Source organism: Nothoprocta perdicaria, unplaced genomic scaffold, assembly GCF_003342845.1.
Source record: "Nothoprocta perdicaria isolate Ctin4 unplaced genomic scaffold, notPer1 scaffold_287, whole genome shotgun sequence".
In the NCBI taxonomy this organism is placed as follows: domain Eukaryota; kingdom Metazoa; phylum Chordata; class Aves; order Tinamiformes; family Tinamidae; genus Nothoprocta; species Nothoprocta perdicaria.
Window position 1 is genome coordinate 55,051 of NW_020455518.1, and position 17,253 is coordinate 72,303.

At 56.2% G+C, this 17,253-nt stretch overlaps 1 protein-coding gene across 1 annotated transcript; it reads right to left on the reverse strand.

Annotated features, from left to right (window-relative positions):
• Window positions 1-1,628: 1,628 nt before the first annotated feature.
• IP6K1 (inositol hexakisphosphate kinase 1) lies at window positions 1,629-8,930 on the reverse strand. The gene is made up of 5 exons (XM_026041540.1): window positions 8,660-8,930; window positions 6,331-6,532; window positions 5,396-5,580; window positions 3,270-3,445; window positions 1,629-2,414 (listed from the first exon to the last, which is right to left on the reverse strand). The coding sequence occupies exons 1-5, from the start codon at window positions 8,880-8,882 to the stop codon at window positions 1,905-1,907; spliced, it is 1,296 nt and encodes a 431-aa protein (XP_025897325.1). The 5' UTR covers window positions 8,883-8,930; the 3' UTR covers window positions 1,629-1,904.
• Between the last annotated feature and the right edge of the window lie 8,323 nt (window positions 8,931-17,253).

Sequence of the window (17,253 nt, forward strand, 5' to 3'; positions counted from 1 at the left end):
CCGCACCCCGCAGGCCCCGCCCCCTTGGGTGTACAGAGCGGCCCCTCCCGAAAGCCCCGCCCCCTAGCACGTATAGCCCCGCCCATGGGCGCATAGCCCCGCCCACTGGGTCTTACAGTTCCGCTGCTTGGAACAAGTAGCCCTTCCCCGTCCCATAGCCCCGCCCCCACCCGATAGCCCCGCCTCCTCCCGATAGCACCGCCCCCTCCCGATAGCCCCGCCCCCAGGGGTCACCCCGGGACGCGGCTCGGGCCGGGGGCCGCTGCGGAGGCCGGCGGCCCCGGCCACAGCGCCCCCCGCCCGGCCGCCTTCCCGCCCGCGCAGGGACCCCCGCGCTGTCAGTTCTGCGCCCCGGAGCGGGACCCGCCGCCCCGGCGGGTCTGTTCTGAGCTCCGGCTCCCCCGGGAACCGCGTCCCCCCCGGACACGGGCTCGGCCGCCTCCGGTTCTCCGCTCTGTCCCTGCTCTTCCAGCTCCTCCCGCCCATCCCCGGAGGAGGGCAGCGAACACCCGGGCAGCTGCACCCCAAGGGAGCCCAACAAGGGCCCCCCACCCAGGGGCGCGGAGGACCGGGGCTGGGAGGGAGGCCACCCATCGCGCACCCCGGGGCGACGCAGTAAGGCCACAGCGCGGACAAAACCAGATCCTTTAATTCGTTTTTTTTGCTTTTTTTTCCTTTTCTTTTTGGTTCTCGGTGAAACACAAACAGGGCGAGTACTCGTGTAAAAACAAACTGCTGCCGAGGCCATTTACAAGCGGGGGAGCTGCCGTCGCAGTGGTCCGGGCGGAAGGGGAACGGGGGCTCCCAAAGCGCGCCCCCGCCCCGGCCGGGGCGTCCCCGGGGCAGGCGGGCCCGGCTCTGAACGGGGGAATCATGCAGGGGAAGGGACGTGACACCGGACTGGACCCCATCGAGACGCACCCAGAAGCCGATGAAGGAGCACGGGGAGGGGCTGGGCCTAGGAGGGGGCCCTGGGATAAGCGGCGTCGCCCCAGGGAGAGGCTCCCTTGTGGGGGGTGCTCCCCACTCCTTCCCGGAGCGGGATCCGCAGCAGGGGAGGGCCCCGGTTACCGTCCGAGGGAAGGGCAGCCGGAGCTGTCCTGGGGGTCCCGGGGAAGGAGCAAGGAGGGAGCCGCAGGGATCCCGCTGACCTCCGTCCAACCAGGGCGGCCCCCGGGGTCCAGGGCCTCCGTGGGGACCTGGGCTCAGCCGCGGGGACCAATGCAACACAGAAGGGAAAACGGAACTGGTGGGAAGGGGCCCGCGGGGCGAGGGCGACGTGCTACAGGTACTATTGCTAGCCCAGGAGCCGAGCTCTTGCTGGGGCAGTGGTCCAAGGCAGAGTTCCTTTAGCGGGACCCCTCCGTGCGCCGCCGGGGCAGGGCGGGCGCCGCGCTGGGGGGCCGCCCCGGGCACCCCCTGCCCGCCTTGGGGCGCATTTGGTCCCTTGGGCTCCCCCGCCCGGGGCGGGCGCTACCCGGGGCGCTCCGCTGCTTTGCCCTCGAGGCCCTCTTCTTTCCACGGCATCCCGGAGGGCGCGGAGCTAAGGGCTCTCCGAGGGCCTCCCGAGGGAAGACGCTCCCCCGGTCAGCGCTCCCGCCCCCTGCTCTCTCCTGCTTTCTCTTCCCACGTCCAGGTGCTCCCTGCGGGATGCACGGGCGAAGCGCCGTGCCCAGCGGGGAGTCTCCTCCGGGCGGCAGAGCCAGTGCGGTCAAAGCCCCGGGGCAGGCGCCAGGAGCTCCTCCATCCTGCCTCCCCTTAGCTCTTCTATTCAAGGGCATGTAAAAAACAAGGGAGCAATGCCAAGTGTTTAAAACCCAAAGTTGTCCGCTTTTTCCCCGGGGGAGGAGGTGGCCTTAGCTGCTCCCGCCGCCAGCACGCCAAGGGGAGGCCGCAGCCCAAGGCTACTGGTTCTCCTCGCGCATCTGCTCCATGATGTTGATGAGGCTCTCCAGCCCGAACACGTAGCCCACGTCGGGTCCGTCGTGCACGGTGGGGTCGTCGCGGAAGCCCTTGAAGGTGCTGTGGGCAAAGTCAATCATTCGCACGTCCACCTTGGGCGGGCCCGAGGGGCCGGCCTCGGGGGCGCCGCCGGCCGGGAGGCCCTCGCCGAGGGCGCTGTCCCCCCGCTTGGCGCGCGGCTCCGGCCGCCGCTCGGCGAACGGCGCCGCCCGGCTCTCCTTCCCGTCGTAGATGATGAGCAGGGAGCTGGAGTAGAAGCGGTAGGAGGCCTGCCGCTCCAGGACCGCCTTCAGGCTGCGCAGTTTGGCGAGGACAGGCTCAAAGAGGTCCCTGCGCAGCTCCAGGCCGTTGTGGAGATACTGGTAGAGGGCGTTGCGGAAGCCCTCGATGGAAAGGCCGCGGCCGTAGTATTTGTTCCTGCAGAGGTAGTGCCCCGTGTCCAGCTGATAGACCTGCAAGGCCAAAGGAAACACGTATCAAGAAGGAAGGACGGGGTTAAGGCAATAAGCGATGGCCTAGAGCTGTCTGGCACTGACAGGACAGGGGGACCTTCTCACGCCACCGCTCCCAGGAGCGGGCAGGGAAAAGCTCTGCCTGTTCCTCAAACCCCAGAGCACCTTATGGGTGCGTCCCACAGACACCCTGCTCGTCACCACCCGGGCTGCCCAGCCACCAAGGGAGGCCCCAAGGGCAGCTCTGCGGTTTGAGGGTCCCCAAGGAGCACGAGGGTCCCCAAGAAGGACCACACGACAGGCTGAGCCTTAAAGTGCTGAATACTCCTCCCGCAGCGAGGGCTGCCTATATGTGTTACTATCACGCAGCACGACGAGGGGGCTCGACCGCTTCCGAGCCCGCGGGCAGGGATCTGCAGCCGTACAAAATCCTTGGGAGGGAGGGGACGGAACGACTGTTTCTACAGCCGCGCTACAGGCGGATCCTTCTGCTCGGGGACTGACCCACGAGGCAAGAGGAACCGGTCAGCTCCCAGTGCGGAAGCAAACGTCAGGCGGTGCCGAAAGCGAGGCGCTCCCCGCCGTGCCGGGGATTGCTCTCCTAGCTCAACATCAAGGAACACTAGATTTCATTTGCAACCCCCCGAATTTTTGGCGTTGGAAACAGCTTGGGAAAAAAGCAGGAGCTGCAGTTACTGCAGGCTTAAAAGCAAACGCAAAATGCAGGCACCACAAGCACCAGCAAACTTACCCGAAGGGGGAACACTTGGGAATTCACGCTCGGCAGAAAGCGCTTTACTGGAAGCTCTAATGGGAAAGGGAACGCGGAGCCCACGGCCCTGGGGGGATCCCTACCTGCATCCCACACACGCGCACCCCCAAGGTGGCCGAAGTGCTCTGTTCACACTTCTTCATCTGCCGAGCGGCCTTCTCCTCCGAGGCGTCATCGCCGTGCTGCCTGGTGCCCATCTTGAGGTCGAGCACGCAGGGAAACTTGAAGTGATGCACCACGTTCTCCAGCAACAGGAACTCTGCGGGAGCGTCAAGGAGGGCTCGGGGGCCACGGAGGGCAGGAAAAGCGCGGCCAGGACTTGGTGGCAAGGGAGGAGAGCTTAAAAATCCAACCAAGCATTTAAGCCTATCGCTAAAGAACAGGGAATTCCCATCAACTGGAACTCAAGGCTCAGCAGCCTTCATCCTGAAGGGGAAAGACGGACCCACCATCAGCTCTGTCCCGAGTTAGTCTGCCCTGCAGGCTGTGGTTTAAGACGCTGCTCTGAAACGACACCTGTAGCACAGATTAGCCTTGCTGGGAAGCTCTTAGTGTGCACAAAAGCCAAGGAAATTTAGCAAAAAATGCGCTGGGTTTTGAAGGAGGAACTGCAGAGGACAAGGAAGCCCGATGGAGAGCTAAAAAGACTCCCATCTTCGTGAGCGCTGCGGACACTTCTTCAAAATGGAAACCTGGAGGTCCAAGGCACCCATGGAGAACGGGAAAAGGGAAGTCTATGCACTTAAACTGAGCCAGGAGAAAGGAGCTACTGAAAGCAAGGTTGCCGCTGTGCAAGGAAAACAATCTGCCCTGGCAGGTGAAAAACCAGGCACGTTGGAACGTCAAACACAAGCGCATGAGGAGAGGTTCAGAAGTCCTTTTTGAACCACGTGAGGAAGCCGTTCAGGCTGTCTGAAGGGCTGAAAGATAACGGAAGAATAAAAGAAGTTATCAAGATAATAAAATAAATAAATAAAAATTAAAAAAGAGAGACCTTCGGAAGAAAAGCAGGAGGGAAGCTTTGCTTCTGCATCTACTGCAGAAGAGCTTAGGGGGATCTCCAAACCAGAATGGTCTCAAGCTGAAGGCTCTGCACAAAAGGTTAGACGTCCAACAGACAGAGTAACAAGCCCTAGGATCTGGCTGGTCTCACCCAAGAATCCTAAAGGATCTGAGGCAAAAAACTCTTGAATTAACTGGAATGTGCAACACGTCTAAAACTGCCCCAGTACCACATGATAGAGAGGGCAACCGCAACACTGATTTTGAGACATCTGGGGGACCTATGGACTGACAGGAACGTCCCAGACAGCTCAGCAGGCAACTGTAAGAGAGCAGAGTTAGAAGACACAGAGATAAATATGGGCTAGCAGGGAAGGACCCGTTACAGCCCTTGTTAAAAGAGAAGGTCACACTTGACGAATATCCTAGGGTCCCTTGGTAGCTTTGACCAAGGTGGGCAGTTAGACTGAATAAAGCAGCAGGGATGAATCCTGAGATGTTTGATGTGATGCTTCCTCGGAGAGGCTAAGCAGCAGATCAAGGATTCGGATCCTGCGGAGATGGAGCAGTTGGATGATGAAGCCTGGGATGCCTTCAGGCAAAGTCATCAGGAAGGTCTTTGCGGGGAGACCCACGCTCCTCAACAAACGACCCAAGAAGGGGAATGGACGTCGAGATGACAACGTCTGTTGACTCTCCCCCCAGTTACTCAAGGTTGCAAAAACGAGGAGAGACACTGAAAGAGCCCAGAGAGCCGTTCTGAGGCTGACCTGGACATTAAACGGGCAGACAAAATGCCCCAGAGTGGAGGGGAAAAGACGTATCCCGGTTTACTGACTGAAGCAGTGGGTTTTAAGACACCTAAAACCAGTGGGGAATGGTGTCTTGGGGTGCACAAGAAGAGGGTTTCATCAACACTCTAGTTAGAGCAGCTAAAACAAAAGAGAATGATAAGAATTATTAGGAAGAGGACATGATTAGATGAGGAGAAGTCTCTGGCTCACCAGCACCTTCAGCTCTGTTCACCACCTCACAAAGACACGACGGAATCGGGAGAGACTCCAGAGAGGCGACAAGGACAAGGAGAGCGGAGCAGCTCCTCCCAAGCAGCGAGCAGACAAGCTGCTGGGCAAAACCTGACCCAAACTAAAGCCAAAACGTGACCCAAACTAAACCCAAAAGGGCAGTTCCTCCCTGCAAAGGATACTGTAGAGCTTGCGGTCCTTGGACTCCGATCGCATGCGGCTCAGCTGCTGCTTGTGACAGCGCAGGCTCCAGGGGTTGTAGCTGATCTTTTCCGAGCTCAGCCCGCTGTTCCCATCCAACATCTGAAACGGAACATCTGAATGGATGTGCAAGTCCACCCTGGGACTCTTCGCTTCCTGGATGCTGCTGATATAAAGAACAGAACAAGCTTGCCTGTTAGCGCCTACAAACTCTCCGGAGAGGAACAACTATTGCACACAAATCTGCCCCTTGCACAGGGTCGTCTCCTGGCCCTTCTGCTGCACGTTTCACACAGGATAAACCTGCCCAAGAGCAGCTTCCTAGCAGCAAATCCTCAGCTACACACTAGGAACCTCGCTCAAGGGCACTGTCTATTCAACATCTGTGCTGGGCTGTACTTGATAAAGTACAGGAATATCTCCTCTCTGCCCCGCCACTGCAGCACGAGCTCACTAAAGACCCATACACTAGGTAGCCCTGGAAGAAAATGCTGGATTGGGGACCAGCTGGAGCGAAGAGGGTCAGCATCATCTCCACATGAGAAAAAGGAGAAGTCTGGGTTGGTTTTACACAGGTTCAGTTTTCCACGAGGGGGAAATCCTTGCTCCTATCAGCCGGCACGTGTGAAAGGATTCGCATCTGGCCGGACACAGCTCTGACTGGGAAAGGTGAATTTACTTTAGATTACCAACACGACGAGCACAAAAGAGCTGCATTATTCCCGGCTAGTCCTTTGGTTACGAACCCAATACAACTCGGAACGGGACAACCCCCCCCGGGGCAAGGTTTGCAGTGCCAGTCTGTGCCAGTGCCCTGGGCTGGCAAGCACAAGAGAGCCCAGCTTTCGCGTGGCAGCACCAAACGCTCCGGGCGAGGAGAGCCCCGGCGCTCGCTCCGTTTCGGAAGCCTCTCTACCTTTCGGTGGCGTCGCTGGCCAGGCCGGGCTTGTCCTCGGCGCCGCTGCCGGATCTGTGCAGGCTGCGGCGCGAGTGCTTGCGGCGCGGCTGGTCCCTCTCGGGCGCCTCGTCCGCCTCCAGGGCCTCGTTCTCCACGTAGGGATAAGCCACCAGGTTGATGTAGCCGTCGCTGTCCCCCTCGAAACAGACGGACACCACCCCTGGCAGGGCGGAGCGGGGTCAGCCTTTGGAATGATTATCCCCCCCGGGAATAGCCAGGCGGCGGCAGCTCAACGTACAACAGGACAGAGGGGGGAAATAAAATACTAAAAGGAGATGAGAGGGAGGGCAAAGCAAATCCAGAGGGATGAAGAGCTGCTAAATAGCACAAGGGAGAAAGGAAAACGCTGTTAAGGGCTCAAAGGAGAAGCCCCTCAAGCAGCTCCCTGGCAGTGAGGGTTTGCTCCCTACCTGAGCAAAGAGCCAGCAGGGAAGGCTGTGGCATCCATGGGGAGTTTGTGGCATCCATGGGGAGTTTGTGGCATCCATGGGGAGTTTGTGGCATCCATGGGGAGTCTGGTGTATTTTGATACCACTGCCCTGACCACCTGCTGAGCTGGATTAGGGAAAGCACGGCTGGTATTTCGAGGGAAGTCACTATCCATCCAGTCCCCAGCGCAAAAGAGGGTCAAACTGGAGACAAGTCAAGGGCAGGCTACCGGGATGATGAGGAGGAGCGGGGCTGAAGCACATGGAATATATATGTGGGTCATTCAGGTAAGCATCCATGTCCTGCAGGACCGTTCCTGCTGTCTACAAGGACATCCCTTGCCAGAGAGGAGTGGGCTTTTTCCACTAAAAAAAAGGGGAAAAATAGGAGTTCTCCAGCACCGGAGTTAGGAGAGTTTAAAGGTTTAGGTGACAACTGCAGCTTTGCACCTTAAGTCTTGTAGAAAGACTTAAGGGGATCCCAGGGGATCCCAGTGACAGGAGATCATGGAAGCAAGACTGCCCCGGCCTGCTGCAAGCGAGCAGGACCATTCTGTCCTACTTGGCCACGTTCCTCAAGCCGCTCCGATGAAACAGGCGGTGGGCTGTTGGGAGAACATCCCAGTGTTCCAAGAGGGAATGTCAGCGCCAACATCTGCCTCCCCAAGAGGAGTAGGGAAGGCTGCTGGCACTAGCAGGATTCCATAAATCAGGACACAGAGATTGAATGGGACGGGGGGCAGGGGACAAAGCTTCAGGCTACCAGGAGGGTCCTCATGAGGCAACAGGCCTCCATGGGGATTATCAGCTTCATTAGCTTGAAGGAGATCTCCCAAGGAAGGACACTGGGAGGTGGCGGCAGGATCCCACCACTGCATTCAGTGGAGGGGGAAGAGGAGGAGTCCCCTCAATCCTAGGAAGCCGGGGCTCTACGAGGGGTCACCAACGCACCATGCGGCCCAAGAGCAGCTCGAGGACATGTAAGGACCCATCTGAGATGTCACCTTGCATTGCTTATGGACATGGCTACGCTGACACTGCCTGGAGACCTCGGGGCTGCGTGTGGATCCACTGGCGAGACCCTGCGCAGCTGGTGGCCCCGGCTGTCCCTGAAGGCCAGTCCCACCAGGGCCAGGCTGTGACAAAGCAGCAGAGGGAACCCGAAGACCAGGAGGCTCCAGAAGACCACCTGCCACCACGGCCATGGCCACTCCGAACATCAACACTGAGCTTTCTAAAGGCAAAGACCTGCCGCCCTCCCTCCCTCAGGGAGACGGAGGCTGGAATTTTCCACTCCTCCGCTGCCGCTGGTGCCAAGTGCTTCACCTCAGCGCTGGGGAGGAAACACTTCCTCCTCCAGCAGCTTTGTGACCCAGGGCAGTAAAAACGACAGAATGAAGCAGCAAGAAATGAGCAGGCTGGAGGGTGTGCAAGTGCTCGGGGGATTTACGACCCAACTTGAGGTGCTCAGGGTCAAGTGCCGCAGCAATAAGAGATAACGCATCTATAACCTGAAGCTGCCGGCGACAGCCACCACTCCGGAGTTAGCAAGGAGAGCAAACTCCAGGTGCCTGCAGCAAAATAAACATCCTCCTTTCCAAAAGGCCCTGCTAATTTGCTAGTTTGAAAAAGGGCAAAATTACAAGATGAGAAGCAGAGATAGAACCAGATGGGTAGGTCCGGGAAAAGGAGCAAGGTCCATGAAAGGGGCATCTCCAGAGACAGAACCATAAGGATAGGTCCGGGAAAAGGAGCAAGGTCCATGAAAGGGGCATCTCCAGAGACAGAACCATAAGGGTAGGTCCAGGAAAAGGGGAAAACAGGGCCATGAAGGGGTTATCTCCACCCCGAAGCCTCACCTTTGTACTCGGGCGTGAACTCCTTCATTTCTGGGGGCAGGGACTCATAGAAGCGCTGCTCCCGGGTGATGAGGGGCTTGCAGACGGTGTGGTCGTCGTAGCGCATCATGCTGCTGTGGCCGCCCACCTGGTGGATGAAAGGCTCCAGCAGGACCCCCCGGTCTCCCGAGTGGGTGGCGTTCTTGCCGTACTTGCCCACTTCCATGGTTTGACAAACACACATGGCGTTGGGCGCCGGGCGCGCGCCTGGAGCGTGGGGAGAGCCACATGGGCTGGGCGGGGAGGCTCGGGAGGCGACGGGCAGCCAAGGGCTACGAAACTCGGGCGACTCGCTGCTTTGGGAGGGTCTGGAAAGGAAAAGGAGATCCCTGTGAGGGGAAAAACAATCCCTTGTGTTCCCGGAATGGTTACGGTTGGAATGGACCTCTGGAGATCACCTAGCCCGACGCGCGGGCTCGAGCAGGGCACGCAGAGCACGTGGCACAGGGTCGTTCGCTCCGTTTCCTAGGAAAAGTCCTGAGGTTATTTCTCGGTGTTTCTTTACAGCCATAAATGCTCCTTTTCCGTTCTCAGCATCCTTCCTGTTCCAGCAGGTTCCCCTTCACCTCGCAGGTAACACGCACCGATGTGGAGGCGGTCGCATCCCCATCCCGAGCGTCTCCAGTAGGATCACCAAGAGACGGCGCCCAACAAAGTGCCCCTATTTTAGGCCTCCAACCTTTAGGAAACGAGTTCCTTGCTTCAGTTCATCTTCTCAGTCCAGCAAAGCTACAACAGAGCACAAACTGTCCCCTCTCTCACACTTAAAAACGAAGCCAACATCTGCCCCTCAGCGACAGAGCACCAGCACAACAAGAATTCCCATTCACTTCCCACCATAAAACCACCTCTTCCCTTCCTCGCTACTCCTTTTCCAAGGCATGAAGGGATTCCTGCAAGAAGAGGGCAATATTCCCTCTGCTGTGGTGCAGATGCTATATCCAACCGGATTCCCCTTGGATTTATTATCGCAGGTCCTCTGGGGCTCCAGCCATTTCCTGCTGCTTTTATGGCACCTCCTTGCCCAGCCCCAATGTTTCTGGAGGTGGCCAGGACACACCAGTACATCTGAATGAGATCTCAAGTGCTCTGGAGAAGACACTTGTCCTTTTAATATTTGTCAAGGACCTCACATAGCTACAGGCTTATAGAAAACCCCCAAAATTCATCTTTTCTGCAATGATTTACTCCGTCTAGCTTAGTTCCCAGTTGTTCCCGAGGCTGCCGGGAAAGCAGAGCTCAGGATTTTTCCACAGCAATAGGCAAGCCAAGCGCTTTGGTGCACAGGGCAAGGAACTGCTGGATTCATCCAAGCTGCTTTCTTGGCACAGTCGCACCTGAGGGCAACATAATTACGGCCTGACAGACCTCAGGGGCCTGTCCAAGGGACACGGCGTGGGGACATTCCTCCTGTGGCCACAGGATGTCCCTGGAACTACACAACGCTGCAGATAGGTGGGAAGGCCCAGGGTGAAGATGGGCTCTTCCTCCTGCCTCCACTTAGAGCAGGTCAAAGATGGGACCCTTCAAGAAGACTGTGAAACCGGAGGTGATAGTTGGTAAAAGGTTGAAGCCACCAAGGCCATTGCGCTCCTCTGCACCCTCCCTCTGGAGATGGGATCCTATGGATTTCGGGATCACAGCACTGCACGCTCCGCGTGGAATCATCTTGCTGACTCAACACGAGACCCCTCTTCTGTGGTCAGGCAAGATCCCACCACTGCACTCAGTGGAGGGGGAAGACCACGAGTAGCAAGGGAACCTTTAGGACAGGGACAGAGGAGGGAAATCACCCACCAAAACCAAGACCATGACGGTCCCTCTCCGTAACAAGACACACTCAGATCAATGAGTCTGTCCTGCAAGGTGTCCCAAACTCAGGGCCAAAGTCACAACGCGAGGACAACACCCTCCAGGTACCTCTGCTCTCACTGGTATAACCAGCACAAAGAGATTCCAGCTCCTGAGGCTTCCCTAGGAACTTTCTTTAGGCTTTAATGTCTGTGGACGAGCCAGGTGTTGCTTGTTGACACCAACAGACCAGTTCTTTGCAAGTGCTGGAGCAACGTTTGCATCTCCTCAAGTTCTCACAGCTCGGTCTTAGATTCGTTTTCTCCTAAGATTAAAGCAGAGCTTACCATTATTCCAAACAGGGTAGGGACAAGCTGAATTTCACACCTTCCTTAAGTTCACACGGTAAGAGGGCAAACGGAGCCAGCTGTGGGATAATTAGCACGTGCTCAGGAGATGGTTATTGGAGTCTGGGGTCTGCCACCAGCCCCGGTCTGCAGCCAAAATCCATCACAAACTGCCCCGGGGTCTCAGTTTCAGCGGTGCAGAAAGGAAAGGCTATTATCACTAATGAATATAATTAATCTCCCTTCTGTAGAAGGGCTTCAGACACCCACAAGAGGGAGATGACCAAGTCCTGGCGGCAACCAAGGCGCCTGCAGACTGTTTTTGGGGTCTGGAGTGCTTCTCCTAAGGGGGTACAGGCAGCTTTTAGGCACCAAAATGACAGATGTGAGTCCTGGGCCTCCTCTGAGCCACTTCCTTTGCTAAAAATGAGCAATAAGGAATAATAATTCAACTGAATTATGCCACACGGTCATCCTGCCTCTCCAGAGAAAAGAGCAATACATGCATTTTTTTTCTGCGTACAAGCCTGTGGGTGCAAATTCTTTGCGGAAAATGTGGGTTTTTTTTATAAGAAAGTTATTTACAGGGCTTTCGGAAGGGACTTGTCTCAAATACCCAGCTTTAAGTCAGTGTGTTGGAAAAACATTAAGCAAAACACCAAGTGAAAAACAGGGACATCGTCGATGAATAAGCACAGAAGAATCCCAGCAGCTTCAAGCAATTAGAAAGCAGAAAACTATTAGAAGGCCTAAATATTACTCACCCTCTCCTAAACCGAGGCAATGGTTTAACTATTTCAGCTGGTCTCTCACAGAACGTAGGGTTCTTACAATTATAGGTAGGGTTCTTACAATTATATGGTAAAATGTAATGTGATTCTTGCACAAAATTGCTCGAGGAAGAGTGGGTCATGCGAGTGAGTCCTCTCGTGCTGTCCAGTATTTCCATCATGTAACCAAACACTAGAGGAACCTCGAGGCTAAATCAGCAGCCTCTCCCCCTTCCCTCACCCTCATCTAACGTTCTGGGCCCGATACTCCTTTATGGTCCCCAGGAAAAATAAAAGACCTTGCCCAAAAGGCAGCCGACTCGGTTATACGGAGGGGAAAATGGGCAAAACTTCCAGAAATCAGCACTAAAGCCATTTTCTATCCCCTTAAAATGAAAAAAAGAGAGAAAAATAAATGTTTTAGACTATAACATAGGGAGTTGACTGCACCCTGACTAGCCCTCGGGCCAGCCCTCGGCCAACCGTTTGTTTTGCCATATTTATATCGTATTAACCCCAGTACTTCAACACTCGCAGCGATATCTCACAAAGCCAAGAGTTATTTTCTCCTCCTCCATCTCCTGGAGAAAGGAGAGGCAGCCAAGCATTTCCAGCTCGCTCTGCATCAAGAGACCCCGACCTATGCAAGTTGGAGGTATGGCCAGGATGCCCAAACCACTCAGTAAAACCAGTATTAAGGGAGTTAAAGGAGGTTTTTCCCTAGGTGCCAGATTAGCAAGGCCCACGCGGGCCCTTCTGCTGTCACCTAGGCATAAAGTATAGCACGTCTTCAAGGTGAGATACTTTAATTCCTTCCTGGGCATCTCAACCCAGAGATAAGGCCTCTTTTCTCGCCCTGCAGTGCCGGCTTCTTGGGTTTCCTGACAAACTTCAGCCTACACCAGGGTGCTGGGAAATGCCTGAGCTGCCGGGCACCCTACGGAGCTGCCAAGCACTCCGTGAACTTCAGTAGAGGGCAACCAAAGGCAGAAGCTCGGGCTCCTCCTGCTCCTGTCCCCATTCTGGAAGCGCTGGGGGCCACACCAGGCTCGGGATTAACCCCCTCGCTGCTCTTTTTCTCCAGGGTGCCCCTTCTTTGCACAAAGGGCTGCCCGAGAAGCTCCTGGTGCTCGGCACTGGTGTCGAGAGGAGGCTGGAGGCAGGTTCTGGCCTCCTTACTGGTGCTTTCCTCCCCAGCAGGCAGCAGGAGCGGGCCCGGAGCTGCTGCATCCCACGGCAAGGGCGAATTCCCACGAGGACCGTCACAAACAGTGGCCCCCGTCGCAGCCCGCGGGCTTCCATGAGCCCGTCCTCGACACGACAAAGCCCAAGACCTTCAGCAAAGCTCAAGATCTTCCTTCAGGCTCGTGCCTGGGAGAACAGAGTCCTCCAGCACAAGCTCCACGTTCAACAGGCGAGATGTCCAAGTTCACGAAGGGGGAATGGAGGGAGGAAGGGGCCAAGCTCTTCTCAGTGGTGGCCAGCAACAGGACAAGGGGAAATGGGTGTAAGTTGAAGCACAGGAGGTTCCATCTCCAGGTGAGGAGGAACTTCTGCACTGTGAGGGTGCCAGAGCCCTGGCACAGGCTGCCCGGGGAGGTTGTGGAGTCTCCTTCTCCAGAGGTCTTCCAAACCCGCCTGGATGCCACCCTGTGCCACATGCTCTGGGTGTCCCTGTGGGAGCAGGAAGGTTGGACTAGATGATCTCTAGAGGTCCCTTCCAACCTTGAACATTCTGTGAGGGAAAGAGCTTTACACGGGATGCAAGGGCTTTAAAACAACCCCAACGTGAGCACCAGCTTTCAGCACCACTGTCAGACCCAACGTGGTCAGAGCATTCCCGTTCAGCAGCCACAGGCTGCAGGAGGAACCAACCTGGCCCACCAAGGGCTATTTGCTGAGCTCCCACCAGCAAAGGGCAGCACGGCAAACCCAGCAGCAAGCAAGCCCGGGACAGAGAAAAGAAAACAAGGCAGATCCCCAGGGATCTCTTGGCCAGGCTTCTCCATGCTCCAGCGGCCTCCGAAGCGCTCCGAGGTGCCGAGGGCAGAGCCATGAAAGTCCCGTCGGCCTCATCCCTGGGAGGTTCCTGCTGACGTCGGAGCTGGCAGGGTGCTGCCACCACCCCCTTGTGCAAGAAGCTCCCAAACTTGAGCTCCCGCTCCGGCCCCCGCACGGAGCTGGGGCCCCTGGGGCTCCCCAGCACCTGCAGCGTGGGCGCTGACGGGACGGGAGCGCACGGACGGCACCCAAAGCCGGGCAGGGAGAAGGAGCCGTAAGGAAAGGGGTTCCCAGGCTGCAGAGAGCGACTGATGGGACCCGAGACAACAGCCTGAGGTGCTGCTGCTCGCCTGAAACAAAGCACAGGAGCCACGGTGTGGATTTGGCAAGGGGAAAAACCACCACGTTACCTGGCTTGGGAGCGAGGGCACTTCTACCTGCGTTTTCAGGCCACATGCAAGCTGCCAGAGAAGAGGGAAAAGCCAAACAAGTTTCTTCTCCTTGCCCTCCACCACGTTTTAAGAGACCCAGCGGAAGGAAGAGGTGGAGAGGCAGGGGAAAACTACCCAAGAAAGCAGAAGATCTACTTGGAATCAGAAGCGGAGCGGAAAGCTTCCTAGACCCCTGCTTTGGAAAATGACTTTTGCTGTTTGCAGAATGTGCAAATGCACCGAATTCAAGGAGAAATGGAGAAAAAGCTAGAGATTCTCCAGCTCTCGCACAGTGAGGTGACAACGTCAAGAAAATGGCTTGGTCTGGACAAGGAAAACATCAGTTCTGATCCTTCACTCATTTACCACACACGTTTAGTGAAACTACACGGATTTTGGGGGGAGCTCACTCAGTCATCTTGGTTCCTACTGAAAATAACCCCCATTCCCCCCCAACCAGTGAAGCTATCGCAACCCAAATCATCTTAAAAACCTAAATCCACTGACATCCTGTTCAGGCTGCTTTTCGCACCCCCTGAACTAACTCGGTTTCCAGTTCCTGCTGGAGTTGCTTCTTCAGGCCACGGTTACACAGAGGAGCCTTTGGGCAGCTGCGCTCCCCTCTGCCGCGCTGGCACCACCACCTGCAGCCTCCTGGTGAAGCAAATCAAGGAGATGAGCACGGTTAAAAATAATCCAGCACATTGTTTTATTCATTTCTGGGTTTTTTTTTCAGGGATTGCTTTTCAGCTCAGGTCAGATGTCCGCTCTGTTGCACAGCTGAACAAACAGTGGTTTCAGCACGAGGTGCCCGAGGCCCTCGTGGTGAAAGCTCACGTTTGGGTTCTGCGTCCACCTCACTGCAGGGCTGCTGTGGAAGAGGATTGATTTCTCAAGGGAATGCAGGGGGTATTTCATTGCTAGGGCTCGCAACCTGCGCGGAAAGTCTCTTTAATGAGACATAATGAGGTCAGGCTGATGAGTACCCCACGAGGAAAGCCGGGCTACTCAGCTCCCTGGAGCGGCTCGTCCTCAATTTGGAGTCACTCCGCAGCCCGCGCGCTGAAATAAATATAAACTCATGACTAACCAAGCCACCGAGGCGAGCGAGCAGCTTTGGGCCAAGTGCTGAAACGAAACGTCTCCTAGAAATTGTGCAACTACCCTGGTGATCTTCCATTCAAGAGCTCCAGAATGGTTGAGGATGGAAGGGACCTCTGGAGATCATCTAGTCCAAGCGCCTGTTCCAACAGGGACAGCCAGAGCACGGGGTGGCATCCAGGTGGGTTTGGGAGACCTCCAGAGACGGAGACTCCACAGTCTCTCCAGGCAGCCTGTGCCAGGGCTCTGGCACCCTCACAGTGCAGAAGTTCCTCCTCACCTGGAGATGGAACTGCCTGGGTTTCAACTTGGGTTGAGCCGAGAGTCAACTTCACGGAGAAAGTACAAAAACAAAGAAGAAAAGCCAAAATAAACACTGGACAATGATAAAACCTGAGAGAGGGAAGGGCAGGAGAACCAGACGGAAGGTTCTTTCCCCAAGTTTCCCATTCAAAGATGGCTCAAAACAAGAACAACTGAGAGCCCTTCCGCTTCGAGGGCTGCTTGGTGACCTGCTGGCCAGGGCCCCGTCACGGACCTCTGCTTTCAGTGACAGGTAGCAGAACCGGGCGCCGTTACGTAAGGCGCTCCCATTGAAAACAAGCCTCAAAAGGCTGAATAACCCCAAAGACTTGACTTCCAGCGCAGGCAGGGAGGCATTTTAATGAAAGAGCTGCTGGGAAAGTTGGACTTCTGCTGTTTCTGTAGCGTCAGCTCTAAGCAGAAGCAGCTCAAACCTCCAGAGCTGTCCGGCAGCATTATAAATGTCAAACCAATTCCGGAAGCTTCAGAAGCCCAACAAAAATTGCTCCTTGGCAGAGCCTACCTCTCCTTCCTTAACATGCATCTCAGGCTAGGGCTCCACAAGGAGTTTAATAAATCTAAGTCAGCGCTGCTCGCCACGACGCTGCCTCCTGAGTCAGCGTTGGCACTCACCTGCTCCTGCTCAGAAGCAGAGTTGGCAGGGGAAAAAAACGGAGGCTTTTTGCCAGCGTGGCCTTCCTGACCGGCTTCGGTGCCAGCGTCTACCGAAAGGAAAGGGCTGGGGTAGGAGGGCTGGGCACAAGAGCAGCAGTGTCTGCTTCATTCGGCTTCAGCTGAGCGGCGAGCGCTCGTTCCAAGTTTTGCCCGGAGTTTAAAGGGACCTGAAGTTGCTGTTGGCATCAGAAAGCGGAGCCAAGGCGCCTGCCCCCACGCTCCGGCTTCACGCTGGCACCAGCGCTCCCACGGACAGCTACGCTAAGGAGCTGGGAGGCAGTTAAACCTGCAAGACTTAAAATAAAAGGGAAAAAAAAAACTTGGTTTTTGGCTAGATCCGGTCCCCAGCAGACCTGGGCCTGTGGTTAGGCAAGCACTAGGGCTCAAAGGGGGGAGAAGGTGGCAACGTGCGACTAAAGGCAAGACCTGTGCTTAACTTTAAGCAGCCATCCAGCCCCACTCCTGATCAACAGGGTGAATGTCACGAAGGGACCATAAACAAGAATTTCTGTCCAAAAGATTTACACCGTGCATTAAGAAAAACACCCACCATCAGTAGCTCTACTTCCTCACGCTTTACGTTTCCACTACACACTAATATTTCACACTCACCATTCTCCCAAACCGAACCCCATCCCTTCCTTACGGCTTGGCCTTCTTTCCAGAGCGTGAGACTAAAATTCCCAGGAGAGGAGGCAGGAGCAGCCGCTGGGATTAACTAGGGCACGGCAAACGGGAGCGGCGCGCGCGAGCCGAGGCGGCAAGCAACGACATTATGCAAACGGCGGCGCTTCAGGAGCCACAAAGATTTCTTAGAAACTGCTCCCTGGGTTATGGCCAGGGCTCCCTTTACCTTAGTTCAACTCCTAAGAAAGTCGCATGGGGAAGCGGAGGGTTTCTGGGCAGCCCAGCTTTCCTGGAAGCAACAGCTGAGGCGTCAAAGAGGCTTTATGCTGGAAAGCCCTGTCCCGGTCACTGCAAAGCCCCCCGTGATCAAAGGGGCTTTGGCAGCGACGTGCACAAGTGAAGTGTCATCCAGAATAGCCGTGGGGTCAAGATGCCAGAGCTCCCCGCGCATCCGGAGAGGTGCAGCTGGCCCCGGGCACCGCGGCTCCCAGAGCTGCACGTAGCTCGGG